Here is a 16,741-nt window from a genome sequence, read left to right as displayed (position 1 = left end):
TATAAATTTTTTCTTATTTCTCAAGATTGGCTGCAACGAAAAAAGTAATGTGTGAAAGAGAGAGTAGCGTCTGAAGTAGAATGTGTGACTTACAACAAGTTTTTATGAAGCATTTTGACTAAGGGAATTAAGGGATTACACGAGTTTCCTCGTGTAAAAACAGCATTTTTTCAAAAAAAAAAAAAATGATATAAAAAAATTCAATATTTTATTAGCATTTTTTTAGATATAAAAAATTAAATATATTATTAGAATTTTTTATTGTTACAAACATATACTATTAACAAATGGAAAAAAATATTTTAAACACGGCCATTGCGACGCCAAAAGAAAAGGAAAAAAGGTGGGTCCGCGTTAGCAGGATACCTCCTTACAACATCGTCTAAAGTGAAAAATACGTGTTTTAATTACAACCTCAACATAGAACTTGGACGAAGGAAAAAAACTGAAAATTAAATTTTAGGCAGACATTTTTACAAAAAAATTCAAATTCCAGTGAACATTTTTTTCTTCAAATAGTTGCAGCCGAATAAAACCTTCGTACAAGTCTTTATGAATTGGGTCTCAAAGACGTGTAAAATTTCATAAAAATCGGTTGAGTAGTTCTCAAGAAATCTTACCAACCGACTTCAAAAACACATTTCAGAGAAAAACCCATATAGAGACGGCGCACTTAGCCTAGCTAGCGTCGAGCTCACAAGTTCTCAAGGCTGTATCTCCGAAACAATATTTTTGTTAAACTTAGATATATGTATTTGTCGGGTAATGTTCGAAGAATAAGATTTCTTTATGATAATATCGATATTTTAAGACCAGAGTGTAATTTTTTCAAAAAAAATTTTTTCGAAAGCCGCAATTTATCAAAAAACCAAGGTTTGATTAGTTCTTTGTTCAGTAGCTGTATTCATCTCTAGTAATAATTTGCTTTTAATTTTTGAATTTGAGATAACTTTAAGCAGAAAAATCTTCCTCGTCGTTAGATACAACTTTTCTGATGTGTTGTTGTTGTTGTTGTAGCGGCAGAAAACATCCCCGAAGTAATTTCGAGGCATGACGCCGAATTTACAGTCCTTTGCCGTATAAAAATCCGGGTCGATTCCGGTTACTTAAACCCGACTGTTGTGGGAACGGTTCTAAGGTGTTCTTGGAGGTCGGTAACGGGATCAAGGATACCAATTTTTCCATATTAAATCAAAGAATAATTAAAGATAATTTCCGGCTTGCAATCGGATTAATCCCCCTCCAAGTTACACAATGTAAAGAATAATATTAAAGGTTGGAATTGATAAACATATTAAATTAAAAAAAAAATTAAATTATGCATTATATTCAGTTTTTCATTATTTGCGCAAATAGCTGGTTTATTTTTACAAACGGGCGTTATGACCATCTCATTGATAATTTTGACCACGCTTGGCTGTTGTTGTATTTACAAAATTTCCGAAACAGAAAATATCAAATGTCTTGAGCTGCTTACATACAAATACCAAGCCACAAAATCAAATTTCTAATTTGCTACGGACAACTTAAGCGATTAATGTACACAAAACATGACTAGAGAGAGCTAAAAAAAAAACAGCAACAATATTACTTCCTCAATTGAAAATCAATTCGTTGTAATTGCGTAGCAAATGGTAAGGTGAGACGCGGCAGCAAGTTGTCGTGCGTACAACGGTCACACGATCGGCGCGCTCGAAATTCGCCTTCACCGTTTCATAGTAGCGTCCGTCACTAAACACAAAGAAAAGCAACGGTAATTAACAAAACAGATTTTAACATAAATTAATTTGTGTGTTTCATGAAAGGTAGTCGTCAACAGCTCACCTCAATACCATGCAGCGCAGCTTAAGGCACTTGACGCGCAATATATCGATGGCCTTTTGACTCTTGTCCGAGAAACGCAAATTATCGGGGTCCCATCTGCGCGAATTGCACGAGGTTAAATATTTTTCATATTTTTATTTTTGATTAAAAATGCAATTTACCTCAGTTCCAAACGTTCCAAGTTGCCGCAGCTCGATGCGATGGTGTCCATCAATTGATCGACGTGTATGTTGACACCAAGCTTCTCCGCTGTGCCCATCACAATAATTCTTATCAACGTGAGTGTAAGACATGTTTAGTTTTTTGATAATATTTTTATGAGAGTGTTTAAATTGTCACTTACTTTGCATTGCTTAGCACTGGTAGTATGGCCATCCACAGTTGGTCGGTAATGTGTGGCATGCCAGAGAGGCTGCAGGCCACCAATTGTGCGCCGTGACGTGTTAGGAACTTCTGCAACGCTTCATCGGAAATGTTGTCCGAAGAATCCAAGTCCAAAGAAATAAGTGATCTATAAAGAAAAGGTTAGGTATATAATCAGTATTTAAGGCAGTTAAGTATATATAAAGTATATACCATTGGAAAGAATATATTAGTATGCCTTGTACTTCTTTTCAAAGAAACTTGCATTATCTTTCAATTTGTTTCATCAATATTTGATAAGCATGGCTTCAAAAGTATTTCCTGACAGGGAACTAACACATAAAAATCCGCAGAAGATGCGACGTTTTCGAGCCAAATTTTTTTTTTTTTTTTTTTTTTTTTTTGTGATGAGTCCCATTTCTGGCTCAATGGATATGGAAACAAGCAAACTTGTCGCATTTGGGATCGCATACCTGCATATGAAGTTCGTGATCTCGGCGTTTTTTGGTTTCAACAAGACTTTGAAGGCGCTATCGACAACACAAAAATTAGCATAAATGGGAAGAGGACGTATGGGACTAGGTAGAATATTATATCAATTATACTGTCAAGGTGATGGCGTCATAACTCACAGGGGTTATTTTGGAAGAAAAAATTTTAATCGCAATCTTGTTTATTTTGGAGCCAATGTCAACACCAAAAAAATAAGAGTAAAGTTTTGAATTCCCGTTTTAAAGTGTGACGCAGAACGTTGATAATACCAGCATCCGATGAGACAGAAAATAGCATACTATAGCGAATTAAAAATTATTGACGAAGTTAGCTATCATTCGAATGTAATTGAGTCTCCAGCTCCGATAGAGAAGAAAGGAAGATCTCCTCATCGATAGAAAAATAGGAAATTTTTTAGCTTAACTTGGAGTTTTAAATTTATGTGAATGCTTTTTAAACAGAAAAGTTGTTTTTAAATAATGATCTTTCCAATTAGTACTCACCGCGTCAAACCCGACTCCATCCACTGCTTTAGTACGCTATCGTTGAAACCATTAATTTGACCCGCCGACAAAAACTTCAAATTTGGTATTCTAGTCAAAAGATCAATCAAACATTCAGTGGTTAAATCAGTTGCAGTAATATCCAACTCCTGCAAAGCGCATTTGTCCCACTCGACCTGCATCACATACTCCGACTTCAGACTGGTGCCGTTCATGAGCAAGCAATTCAAGCGCTTCGAACGCTGTATCAATGTCTTTAAAGTGCTGCCAGTCACCTTATTACAAAAATTCACAGCCAAACACTCCAACTGAATACAGTTCGAGCTGAAGGCATCGATATGCGAATCGTCAATAAAATTGATGCCATACAAATTGATCACACGTAAATTCGGTGTTGCCGACTTGAGTTTATGCACATTGATGACCTCGTAAATTTCCTCTTCCTCCTCTTCGCACTTCTCATAGGTGCCAATAAGGTGCAATACCTCCAGACCGTTAATGAAATTGTAGATCTTACGCATGAAACCCTCCATAAAGATCACTTCCGACAGGCAAATGCACATGTAACGCAACTTGGTGGGGAAAGCTTGCATCTCGCTGAAATCGTGCAACTGCATGGCTGTTAAAGAGACCGTGATAAGACACTTGCTATGCACAGTAAGTATTTCAACACTCACCTGTGGAGAAATCCAACAACATATGTGTGAGATTGGGACACTTGGCTGAGAGCTCATGCAGCACCGTGTGTGTGATCAGCTCGATCGGTAGCTCAATGTAACGCAGCGTTGGACCAAAACGCACCGAAATCAACGCAAGCAGTGACTCCAGTGAGCCCACGTGCAAACCAGAGACCTCCGGACGCAGAGAGACATTCTTCCACAGACGTGTATCGTAGGCAATTTGACGCCAACGTCGACAGATGCGCGCCAGACGACAAATCTCGCGATGCGACAGATAAGAGAAGATGTGTAGTATCACTTTGTCGGGCAATTTCTCGATCGTCTAAAAAGCAAGAGTTGGTAGAAATAGTCAATGTAGGGATGTCGCGAAATGTCTAGGTTGCCACAGGTATACTTTATGATAGAACCAATATGTATTTATATGCTGCATACAACGCAAATTGATATTATGGCGAATGCACCCCCGTCAAAGCACAAAAATAGCATAGATGCCAGCGTACATACATACGTACGTATATATATAGTATATACATACTATATATTGGACTAATATATGCTTTTGCTAGGCAATATTTATTATTTTTTGTTAAATATAATTTGGCAACTATTTTCTAGCGATCTTCGGAGTTATCGTACCGTATCAGCGAAGGGTGAGCGCACAGTGCCATCGGAAAGGTACACCTGTGACGCCTCCACAGCCAGTTGACCCCAAATATCAGTTGACAAATCCATTATGAAATTTCACGCACTTATTCTTTAACTTTTGAATTTATTCTGAACAATTAATTACTTTTTTAATTACAACTTCGGTTTCATGAAAAATTCAACATGAAAATATTTTTGATTGCCTTCGATCGGCTTATGTAAAAAGATTGCCTTCGCTAATGCCCAATCTCAACACAAATCACATCGAACGCAATGTTTCCTACAAACTGCTGGCATTAGCGCTCGCTCCATGATGCTCACAGTAATAGCGAAGAGCGTCGAGACGGTTTTATTTTTAGACAAATTGAGAGATTGTTTTGAATTTTCACAACAACAAACTTGTGCCGCTTTTACTCTAAGCTATTTACATAGCTAAGTAGGTATGTTTGAGGTTTTTGTGATCTTCGAGCGATCAACAACAACAGCTTTGTGTTGTTTTCACTAGCAACTCGGTCATACACCCCCACTGAATGAGCGCAAACTATTAAAGAGTTTTTCTCTATACGTTCAAAACTCTCATTTCTCCCTCACGTGAATTCCCACCTGTATGTTCAATTGTGCTTATCAGGTCTTATACTCACCAAACGCTCCTTTGATGCGACATTAATGTCATCACGTCCAATCGCCGATGAGGAGGTCTGCACTGCCAAAACATTCCAATTGTCCATTACTAGAAGATGAAGCGCTTTTTAGCTAGAACATAACGTAATTATCTATTAATCAGTTTGACATTAAGAGTCTGGTGGTAAAGGGAGCACATGGCGTATGCGTAATGGTAACGCTAAACGATAGAAAGTGGCGAATCGAGAGCACTTCCATCACTTTTTGAAATATTAGTTACCAATCGAAGGCATCTAGTCCTTAAGAAATATGTGAAAATTAGTTTTGTGAGACTTACAATGAAATCGTATTTTATACTTGTGATGGCGGTTTTCCATTATTTGATAAAAGAATTATGTGCGTACAAAAATCGAATATGCCATGAGGATTTTTAAAGTATTTGGGCATTTTTTTGCCCTACGGCAATCATGCTGCCTTTTATAATTTGGATTTTGAAACTCTATTGTGGCAATCTGGCAACCGACAGCTCGATCTAAAGTTTGACATTTTTAATGTTAAACAAACTCAGAACCTTTTGATATACGGTCGTTACTTGTATTGTTTACAGTAACTTGAAATATTCATCTGGACCAAAAAATGGAATTTAATCGCGAACACTTTCGCGCAAATATTTTTCAAATCTTTCGACTTGGATTATCTCAGTAACAGTGCATCGGTGAACTTAGTTCTATTTTTGACGATGAAGCTTCATCAAAGTTTATCGATGGTATGGTGAACTCAATATAGGTCGCAGATCACTTCCAAAGGGATTTCGTGAGGGACTACTTACTACTGAGCCATTGACTCTTATTGTACTTAGTTCAATATACCATCTAATCAAATTGACCCGGCCTGACAAATAAAGAACACTTACATTTTTACATATTTTAAATGAAGAGGATCCAGAATGTGTTGACGACGAACCACGTACAGGACGTTCATCAACATCAACTGATGATCAACAGGTCAATAAAATAAAGGAATTTGTGCTTAAGAATCCACGATTAACAGTCAGAAATCTTACTGGCATCGCTGGAATATCGGGGCCAGTGAAAAGCATTTTGAAACATCCTTCGGCCTAAGGAAATTGAAAGCACGATTGGTTCCAAAATCACTAAACTTTTTCGAAAAACAGCGTCGCGTTAACGTCTGTGAAACAAACCTTTCCGACTAGGGATGTCATGAAACGTATTATTACTGGCAAAGAGTTTTGGATCTATGCTTACGATCCGGAAACAGACGATTAGTCGGCCGAAAGTGAGCCGAAACCGAAAAAAACATTAACCTAGATTGTGTTGCGTCAATCCATTAGAGATATTGAGATCCTCTACTATCGATAACAATTTTCAAACATATTTTCTTTAACATTTTCGATGTTATTGTCATTAACTGAAGTAGCTGGATGTCTCGCAAGGAGCAAATTTTCGAAGACATCACAATCTTCACTAAATGTTTTATGCCACTAAAACACTTTTGATCGTGATAAAGCAGACTATCCGTAATACTTTTGCCATCACTTTTCAACGTTTCCAAATACAATATTTCAAACAAACGTGTTTTTTTTTTTTTTTATAGTATAAATCGCCAAACAGTCCGTCTCTGATCAGATGGTATTCCTGTCGTTGTTGAAAACCTTTGAAGAGACATTGACACTGCGGTTCACTTTAATCTATTGGTTTAGTGGTTTAGGTTGATAACTAACTATTGGGTAAGAAACTCGCCCGCTAAAAAAAGTCTTTCAATTATAGAAACGGATTTTTAAAACTCTGACTTCCAAGCCTTTGAATCAAAATGTTCATTGTTTCATTTATCCATCCTTTAACAGCTTTGAGCCACAAACATTCTACAAAACAGCTGAAACATTTATATTTCTACTCACATATCCATGCTGAAAAATAATTTTTTTAAACAATGAAGTGAACATATTTCTGCAGATTGGCCTATTTTGACTAAAATGTCTGTGATTAATATGAAAAACGTGCGGAATATTGTGACTAGAGAAAATCTGTTAAGAAATGCCGGAAATGAGACAGCATTCTTGTTGGCACAAACAAAAAGAAATTCGCGTTCAAAAGCATCGCTAAAAACAAAAAATTAAAAAATATAATAAATTAGAAATTTCAAAAATTTATTGCTTCTTCAAAGGAAATTGTGATATTTTACTTTTATTACTTTAAGATGGTTTATTTTACTGTTATTTTTTAATTATGTCACTTGTTGATTTTTTTTCATATATTTTATTTTATTTTTTAATTGCATTGTAATATTAATAACTTGCCTTTGTAGGGCATAATTTCAACCAAAAATGTTTATATTTTAATAGCATTTAATGAGTTGTTCGTTTATATGCAAATATTGACACACATATGTGTGTATGTATTGTATGTATATGTTCATGTATGTTGTATTTAGTACGAGCCATTTGCTGGCAGTCACATATGTTTCGAGCCACTAAAGTGGTCTATTTTCATGCACGAATATTCCGGGGCAATAAAAAGGTAAATGGGTGTGTTAAAAATATGAATGGTACGCATTGATTTATTTTCAAAAATTTTTTTCGTGAGGAGAATTTTCAATTAAATTTTTTTTCAAACAATTTGAAAGGCGCCACAAAAAAAACCACAGAAATTGGCTATTGTCATGCCACAAAAATTTTGCTGGCGCTGAAATAGCGTATACACGCATAATTATTTATTATTACTTTAGTTCATTGAATATTTTATTTTTTATTTATTTACATTTTCTTATTTCATTTTTATTTGCTTAAACAATTTTTTTTTATTTCTTTATTTTTTTTTTTTTTTGATATTTTATTTTTTAAACTCTTTCGAACGCAACTCCGTATACAAATTTAATTACCGTTTAGTTTCGTACACGAACGTAATCACGAAGCACAATTAAATGTACCTTTAATTAAAATGAATTTTATTTAATTCTAATTGATTCACTTTCCACCTTCAATGCTCCAAGCATTATGATGTTGGCTGCACTAAAAATCCCGAACAACTGAATGCTGAACTTGGCGGTGCAAATTCACAAAAATATATTTTTTTACAAGTGCATACATATGTACATAAATTTAGATAAACATACGTTCATACAAGCGTGTGTATGTACAACTTTGTTTTTAGCCATATTCCTCGTATTCAGTTTAGCCCGATTTGCACCGTTTTGTGCCCTAACAAAAAGGAATTGGCAACTAACATACGCCAAACAACTCGTCAACACTTAGGCATGTCGTACATACATACATGTATATTGTATGAATATTTTCGTCATTTGCCCAAATAGCAACGTTCACCCCGATCATGTCAAACATAGATAGTCATGTACCATACATCAACGCCACTTGGACGCCGCTGTGTCTAACAATCACTTCTGTTTGTTCTTTTTCTATGCAAATTTACAGTTTGTCTGCAAATTGATCACTTTTATGTAAGATTAGTCATAACCTCAGAATTCGCAACGGCAGTTGATTTTGATATATAAAAATTATGCTAGAAATCCTGGACTGCCTTATTCATCCCACTAAGCACCTGGAATACAAATGAGAATGAGCTTATTGCCAAAATCCAAAAGCTCCAAAAGTATCCAAAAAATTATACTATAACAAAATCTCAAAATTTTTATAGCCATTATTAGCAGTCCTGAAAATAAGCTGCGGAAGCCAAAGTCACTAAAGACTGCTTTAAAATCATTAATATCGCTCTACGATGAGACAAAACGCTTATGAACTTCCCTTGGTATTTCGACTGATCATCATAAGTTAGTCCAAAAAAAATTTAAAGAAAAACAGAAACAATTTGTTTTATCGCTCTATGATTACACAAAGTGCCTGTGAAACAAAATTCTTCTTTAAAGCTATCCATCTCAAGAATCTTGTGCAAGTCTGTGTCATCCTAAGTACACAAATTGTGGAATTTTCAGCATAAAGTGGCCAGGTACACCATGAACTCAAAATAGGAAAATTGGCACATCTACTATCTTCGACTGAGAGACGACTTAACTTAGAATCCACCATCAAAGAGAACAATTTTTCTTTACCAAACTAAAATATTATAGAACAATACTACGACAAAGCGAATGAATGAAGCGAATGTTCATATCTTTGCCATGAATGGTAATGTCTTCTAACTTGAGACCTGCAAAATTACCTAAGCAATATCTTTATCAAAAAGGTGTCATGCGATGTCACTTAATAAGTATCATCCAGGCAATAAAGAGTTTTCAAGTTTTGGAGATAATCGAGAATGCTAAGTTTTTAAACATCCAATGTAGTACCGACTGGCGGTTGTTAAAAAAGATAACAATGAGTAGGGAATGCCGCTGATTCCTTTTTCTTCTTTCTTTATTGGGAGTTTACAACAGCGCGTCATTCGCTCTTCCTTTTCTCTGTTGGACGCTAATTGGAGATTTAAAGAGTAGCCATATCCTTCTCCACCGGAGTGGATGGCTTCCCTTTCCTCTACTTCCTGGCGAGTACTGCATCGAATACTCTCAGAACTGGAGTGTTATTTAACGCCAGATTGGGTAAAGAAGGTAGCTTTGATAAAGCGGTCGGTAAATTCAGCCTCCATGATGAAATGTCCCAAATGAGTTGAGGCTGATCGGCTTTGCTGTGGTCCGAAATTTGGTTATCTGTAGTAATAGATTCCAGTATAGAAATCAAGCTACTTGGCTGTCTCCGGAAACCAGTTCGACCATGTTGTGATAGATGGACGGCATGTCCCCAAAGTCCTTGAAGTGCGTACGCTCCGAGTTTTTAGCATTGACTCGAACAATTATCTTGTTGTAGCGAAGACTTTCACATTTTATGATGAAGTGATCATTAGAGTACATCCATACTGTACCTCTGTAGTGTAGGTCTATGTCTAAGGAACGAGGAATGCTTTCTAAGTGTAAACATTTGTACTGAAATATTTCTGAGCGCTGCAATAAATAAATAAATGAAGCAAATTGGGATAAATATACAAAAAATTGATTGCCTTGGCATCTGTTTATTGGCGTTGCATTCAAATTCAACTTGTTTATTGCTTTAAATGTATATATTATATGTTTACGTAAGTATGTAAGTATGTGCATTATTGACTGCAAAGTTTTTGGAATTAAAATATCGCTTTTGGCAGAAGAATTGAAGAACTGTTGGCTATAAAATTGATTGAATTTCGACGTTAATGTCTTCAATAAATTGCAAATGGCGTACATACTTATAATTCATTTTTGTGTATCTGATATAAATTTTAGTTATTCTACTAAAAACAACTTTGTATTTGTGAAGATTTAGTTTTCATATTTTTTACCTAAACATAGCTGATAAAAAGTTACTTTTAGTAAGCTTAAAAAGTTAAAAGCTCATAAAACGATGTGATCAAATTTGACCCGGATTGTTCTATTTTAATGGCGCAGCCAAACCAAATTGATAAACAAGTTCCTAAATTCGTACAACCTTTTTGTATACATACATATGTATGTCAATTAGTGTGCGATTGGCAGCTGTTCACTTATGAAAATTAAACAACGGGGTTTTTCTTGAAATCAAATGAATTCTTCTTTTTTTCTTTATTGGCGTAGACACTGCTTTTCGCTGTTTGGCGATAATTGGAGATTCAAGTGATTACCAGGTCCTTTCAAAGACGATCGAGAGATCGTAGAAGTCATGCCTCGTTCCGGACGCTCTTCAACTGATGAAAATATTAAAAAAGGATATGGTGCTTGAAAATCGTCAGGCAAGTGTGAGAAAGGTGACAAGAGAACTCGACATCTGTCGCGAGTCCGTTCGAATGTTTTGGTGAATATTTTGGGTATGAAAGACGTTCTTGCTTCACTCTTTTTTTAATAATACGGTAAACAGGATACGCTTAATCGTGCGATCCCACATTCATGGAGAGCACAATTACTGCCGATGGGACTTGGATTTATGAGTTTGACATGCAAACAAAAATGGAGAGAAAAAAACGAGCCGGAACAAAACAATCAGGCCAAAGCGGCTCAAAAAGCAAGGTGATACTCATTGTTGTTTCGATATTTGTGGTTTGATGAATGAATTTGTTCTGGAGGTATAGACGGTCAATAAGGAGTTCTATTTGACCAATCTGAGACATTTGCGTGCGAACATTCGTCGAAAACAGCTGGAATTATAGAAGTATATATCATGGATTTTACACTATGATAATACACCATCGATCAACCAGCGTATTCACCAAGTTTGGGTCCGTGTGACTTCTTCTTATTCCCCAAACTGAAATTGGCGCCCCATGGAACTCGTTTTCAGTCGATCAAAGACATAAAACAAAATTCGCTGAAGGAGCTTAAGGCCATCCCTAAAAGAGCTTATGAAAAGTGTTTCGATAACTGGAAAAATCGTTGGCAAAAGTGTATTACATCTAGTGGAAATTACTTTAAGATCAAAGTAGAAGATAATACCATACCATAATCCAATTTATATTTTACTAACTCGCTACTGCAACACCATTCACGGAGTGACAAGTCAAGTCAAGTCAAGCGTACAAAGCGTCTTAATCATAAAATTATCATAAATTCAATTAACCCTACGCCCAGTGCAGATCCGACTGCGAGTTCAAGTAACCACCGGAATCGTACGCTATTTAGATGAATGAATGAATCACACTCATTGATTAGTGGCCGGCGTTGTCTGGGAACACGCTGCTGTTTGCCATTTGTTTACTAATAAACCATCAACTACCATGACAATTGCAACATAGCCAAAGTAGTGACGTTCTAAAGTGAGTAGCAGACACAATATCTAATGCGCCTTTAGGGTACTCTTGCACGCTCTTTTCGAAACCACCGCCTCAAGTGCGCTGAGAGTAGCTGCTCTTTAGCTAGTATGTTGACAAACAAGCCACAACAGTGAGGAGCCCAGTCAGTCTGAGTGCGCCAGAGTTGTTGAAGGTTTATTACGCTGACGCGGTATACTAACGAACGAATTAGTTTATTTCGAATTATTTGTGTGAATTGGAAAATAGTCTAGTGTAAAATAATCTACTTGTTTTAAGGGAAAACTTGAAGGTGAACGCACTTCTTTGATGCTGCTTTTTTGGTTTTATTTTTATAGTTTAAGAGCGCATTGGCTAGCGATAATGCATTCACCTCACATTTAGTGATACTCAGGTGTTTTGATAGGACCATTCACATAGATACACCACTACAGTCAAACGCGCGCTAGACAGTGACTCAATGAGTATGGCACCTTCAATTGTTGCCACCTGAGAAATTATTTCGAAGCAGTGTCAGATTATTAATTTAAAAATGCAATTCAAATATTTTATTTTTGCAAAAACTTGCGGAAAAAAGTGTTAAAAAATATTTGATTTCCAAAAATTAAGTTTTAATTATTTATTTAAACATTTTTTTTTTTTGATCTTTCTTGATCCACTTTCATTTTCAATTCGCTCTCATAAATTTTGATTTGCATTTAACCTTATCTGGAGGAAAAATGGCACCTCTCCTATCTCACCTGCCGAACTGCTCACCTACGCATACATGCACACACACATAGATACAACTGCGAGTTAGTCAACTGCGCTCTCTTGCTCACCTACACAGGTGCGCAAGCTTAAGGCGCACCAATTGGTCTTATCAACTCATAGACAATAAAACAAAAATAAGTTAGAGTGAGCAGCGTCACTTGGCTTCTTCTCTCCCAATTTGGCTACCAAAAACATTATACATTTTTTAGTTTCTTTGCATTTTAGCGAAATAAAAGTTGTTATTAAACAAATTAAATAAAAAAAGTGATTCTATAAAATAAAACTTTTGTCGCATATTCCGTAAAGTGCACATTCGTGGAAGTAAAGATGTCGTACGGCGCTGAAAGGGCGCTTGCCTATTTGTATCCGCTCATTATAGCCACCTCTGTCATTTGCTGCATCACCTCGGGCGTTGCATGGGCACATTGGCGCTATGTGTTGAATGCTTGTCCGGAATCGAATTGTGGCTGCATACTGCATGGACGCTCCACGTACACCAGCTTCGAGGGTGGCCACATAGCATATTGCCATTACGCCACATACGGACTGATCTTTCCACTGTTATTCGCCATTGTGTTGGGCATTTATCATGCGTATAGGATTTGTATGGGCACAACTAAACGGAAAACGGGCACCACCACCATTCGGCATAGGTGAGTTGCATTGGTTATACAATTTGCATTTACTAACTTCATTATTTAAAAATTCCTAATCCTACTCAGTTGTTTTGCGGCGTTTCTGTCGGGCGCTTCTCGGCGATTTTGTAGATTAAAACTGTGCTTTAATTTAAAAGTGTTTGTAACAGTTATGAGATACACATCTCTTATGTTCTTGAGGTTCTTGTCAAATATGTGCCCAACTGATGAGTGGTGAAAAATCGGGGTTTGTAGGGGTTAAAAAGAATTGGGTATATTGGACAAGAAGTCGCTTCAGGACATCTTGCGACCAGTCAAGAAATTGAGTAAAGTCGATAAGACTTCTGTAATAACGATCGACTACTAGAAACATCGGCGATAAATTGTTCTTAGGTACGCCATATTTTATTATTTAATTTAATTTTAATTTATTTTTAATTTAATTTTTTTCTTTGGAGGCGACGATATCTCAGACGGAGGTCTATAGCTTTTAAACTTCAAGTTATATACATATTTTAAAGAAATAAAGAATTGTAATATTTATTCTCAGCCGGAAGCTCTCTGGAGTTTAAGATTACAGTAAATAAGAGAAATGATATCAAAGAACAAAATCTCAAGTTTTCAGCACAAATTTAATAACCATATTAAAATGTATACTCTTCTTTATCTTCATATCATTTTAACTCGATGAATCACCCTTATTATTTCTATAAGCCCATATGTACATATGTATGTCTGAAAAAAAAAGATAAGGTCATGATGGAACGGTATTAATATAGACACTTATTTATAGTTTAGAATATTAACTAAATGTTAGCAGTAGATAAAACACTAAAACTGTAAATTATAATACATTCAACTATGATCTAATTCAACTTAACCTCAAAAAGGCAAACATACAACACTGTTTTGAAAACTACAATGTATTATGTTTCCTTATTTAATTTTTTCGGTAACTTAAAGCCAAAAAAATCATCATAATATTCGACGTTCAGTGGGTCACACACAGCTTATGAGTAACCCCATAATTTGACGTGCCAAAATAGATAACTTCGCTTGTCAATTAACCAGCTAAGCTAATAATTTGTGGTCGCTGGTTATTAATTTAAACTCTGTCAAAGGTTAATAACCATTACTCGCGTATATTTGTATGTACAAATGTATTTCGAATTGCAAGTGTAGTTGGAGGTTTGCATTAAATTCAATTTAAAACTGTCATATAGTTAAAAATTTCACTGACGCCTTAAGTGTTGCGAACCATAACAAACACACACATTTTATGTGTATATAATGTACATACTTTCATATGTCGAGTTAGTCGAAGACATTATGTATGCAAATAACGATTATTTTAATGATTGAGACCAAATTAGGGTGGGGAAGGGCGCTATGGTTTATTATAGGAAATATTTTATGTTATAATTTTAAGTTTGGATTTACCATTAAATAGGTAGTCAAAGACTCTTAGGGCTACAAAATAAATGGGAGGACTCCATCCTTAAGGTCTAACATCGTAGGTGCACAATGTAATGGTATGCAGATGGCTCGAAAGCGGTAGATAGAATTGGGACCGGTATAGAGTACGTACGTACTGTCATACTCAGTGATAGTCAAGTGGCACTTCAAGCAATCTCATCCTGGAGTGCATAAAAGTGCTTAACAGGGTTTCCATGGGATGGGATGGGAAATAAGAGTTTGCCAGTTTTGAAGCAGCTCATAGTAAGCTCGCTTACCGAAATTCAAACACAGCCGTTATCGTAAATCATCTACTTTTCTTCCTCAGCAACCATCCCTTAAGAAAAAAAATGTTTGGAAAAGTTTTTATAACGAAATCTCATCTCTCCCGGTCGCACTTACCATATGCGATCACTAAAGTCCTTTATTAAAAACTAGTGTATTTCTTTTAACTACATAAACCTTATATAAAAACCACAACACAAGTTGCCTTGATTATTATTTTCCAAATTCTACAATTGTTAATTAAATTCTTATAATCTCTTTTGACATATTTCATACCATATTTAAAAACTTTCTCCGTCTACACAGAACCGGTGATATGATTGTCGTCACAGCGGAGTCGGAATTGACACACAACGGTATTTCTCCCTATTACTGGACACCCGCTGCCGGTATCTCTAGCGTTATGGCCGTTTACACTTTAATCTATGCTGCGATCTACAGCGATGGCTTCCGCGTCACTTGCAAGCAGTACAGCGAATCTTTGCTTAAAGAACTACAGGGCGCTGGCAATATTGTGCCAGTCATAAAAGGACGCCTTTCATGTGACGCGATTTTCGATTTCATGGACTATTTGGTGGAGAGCATTTCGTATGAGCGTCGCAAATATGGACGCATCAACACCGGAGCTTGCCTCTACATGACACTCATATGCAGTTGGTTAACGGTAATCTTTTGGATTATTATAACGGTGGTGAATGTGGTACAAGCACGACGCACACAATCAGCACGAGTTTAATAAAGTATCGGAATAAAGGCAGTTTATATTCTGCTGAATTAAGACAAAGTTTGCCATTTAAACATAAAAACGAAAACGTCCATAAATTAAATTAATATGACAATTGAATTATCTTCATAAACATAAGCGAACATTATTAGAGATTCTAATACAACTAAAATAAAATAATATTTTTAATAACTATGTAAGTTATACACCTAAAACGACAACGACAAATAGTATTAAGCACAAATTTTTAAAACATTCCACATTTATCATAATATTTATAATAAATAATATGAGCACAAAATATTTATGTATGTATTATGTAAATTTTACAAAAATATACAGATATGAGTTCATCGAAGAAGAAACATCTATATTTATACTCAATACTCTTTCACATCCTCTTAAATTGCCAATTTTATTGCCTTGTTGCTGTTGTTGTTCTGCCTAGTTGACAGTTCTTGACCGGATAAAAAATCCGGGTCCGTTCCGGTTAAGTAGAACGGACTATCGTGGGAACTGCCAACTTTCTCTATTAACGGTAGCAAAAACAACAATATACGACGATCAGAACGGCAAATCCTATTTATTACATCTGATCAAATTTGACTCGGAATCACAAAAAAAAGAAATATTCACGTGTTTTAATATAAACTCCTTCAAAATGAGCTTGAAATGGGTGGGATGGTCTTCAGTGTCTTATGCTAATCTGGTTTTTACGATTTCGGCTCATTTTTTCAGCGCCATTTGCCAGACTGTTGGACAGTTTTACGACATATTCATAAACTAACTTCTCGTTACCAGTAATTACATATGCTTTTGATGAATATATATAATTTAATATACTTCCCAAAACACTTCTTTCTTTTTAATTCCACAGCCGTGATTCCATTGGCAAACAAAATTTTATTTTTTATTTTTTTTATAATAAAATTCATAAACAAACAGCTGCCAAACGGCTAATTGTGATATGAGATCAAACTTCAAC

General features: G+C 35.7%; 2 protein-coding genes across 4 annotated transcripts; one reads left to right on the top strand and one right to left on the bottom strand.

The window, feature by feature from the left end:
* Positions 1-1,328: 1,328 nt before the first annotated feature.
* Positions 1,329-8,160, bottom strand: LOC108970223 (F-box/LRR-repeat protein 7). 3 transcript variants are annotated; one of them, XM_018935496.1, is made up of 8 exons: positions 8,027-8,160; positions 5,149-5,260; positions 3,860-4,184; positions 3,183-3,801; positions 2,168-2,335; positions 1,986-2,093; positions 1,825-1,920; positions 1,329-1,731 (listed from the first exon to the last, which is right to left on the bottom strand). In XM_018935496.1, exons 2-8 carry the CDS (start codon positions 5,233-5,235, stop codon positions 1,596-1,598), a joined length of 1,539 nt encoding a protein of 512 aa, XP_018791041.1. In that variant the 5' UTR covers positions 5,236-5,260; positions 8,027-8,160; the 3' UTR covers positions 1,329-1,595. The 3 variants fall into 3 exon arrangements, with proteins under 3 accessions (XP_018791041.1, XP_018791042.1, XP_018791040.1); XM_018935497.1 differs by having other exon boundaries at positions 8,075-8,095; XM_018935495.1 differs by lacking the exons at positions 5,149-5,260; positions 8,027-8,160 and adding an exon at positions 4,499-4,790.
* Positions 8,161-12,043: 3,883 nt separating this feature from the next.
* LOC108970180 lies at positions 12,044-16,045 on the top strand. Its single transcript, XM_018935389.1, has 3 exons — positions 12,044-12,196; positions 12,964-13,310; positions 15,339-16,045. The coding sequence occupies exons 2-3, from the start codon at positions 12,985-12,987 to the stop codon at positions 15,766-15,768; spliced, it is 756 nt and encodes a 251-aa protein (XP_018790934.1). The 5' UTR covers positions 12,044-12,196; positions 12,964-12,984; the 3' UTR covers positions 15,769-16,045.
* Positions 16,046-16,741: the final 696 nt, after the last annotated feature.

The sequence above is a fragment of the Bactrocera latifrons genome, unplaced genomic scaffold, assembly GCF_001853355.1.
Source record: "Bactrocera latifrons isolate USDA-ARS-PBARC rearing strain unplaced genomic scaffold, ASM185335v1 scaffold_29, whole genome shotgun sequence".
Classification (NCBI taxonomy): Eukaryota; Metazoa; Arthropoda; class Insecta; order Diptera; family Tephritidae; genus Bactrocera; species Bactrocera latifrons.
Note: the sequence above shows the minus strand (reverse complement) of the source record. Positions and strands in the feature narration are given on the sequence as shown.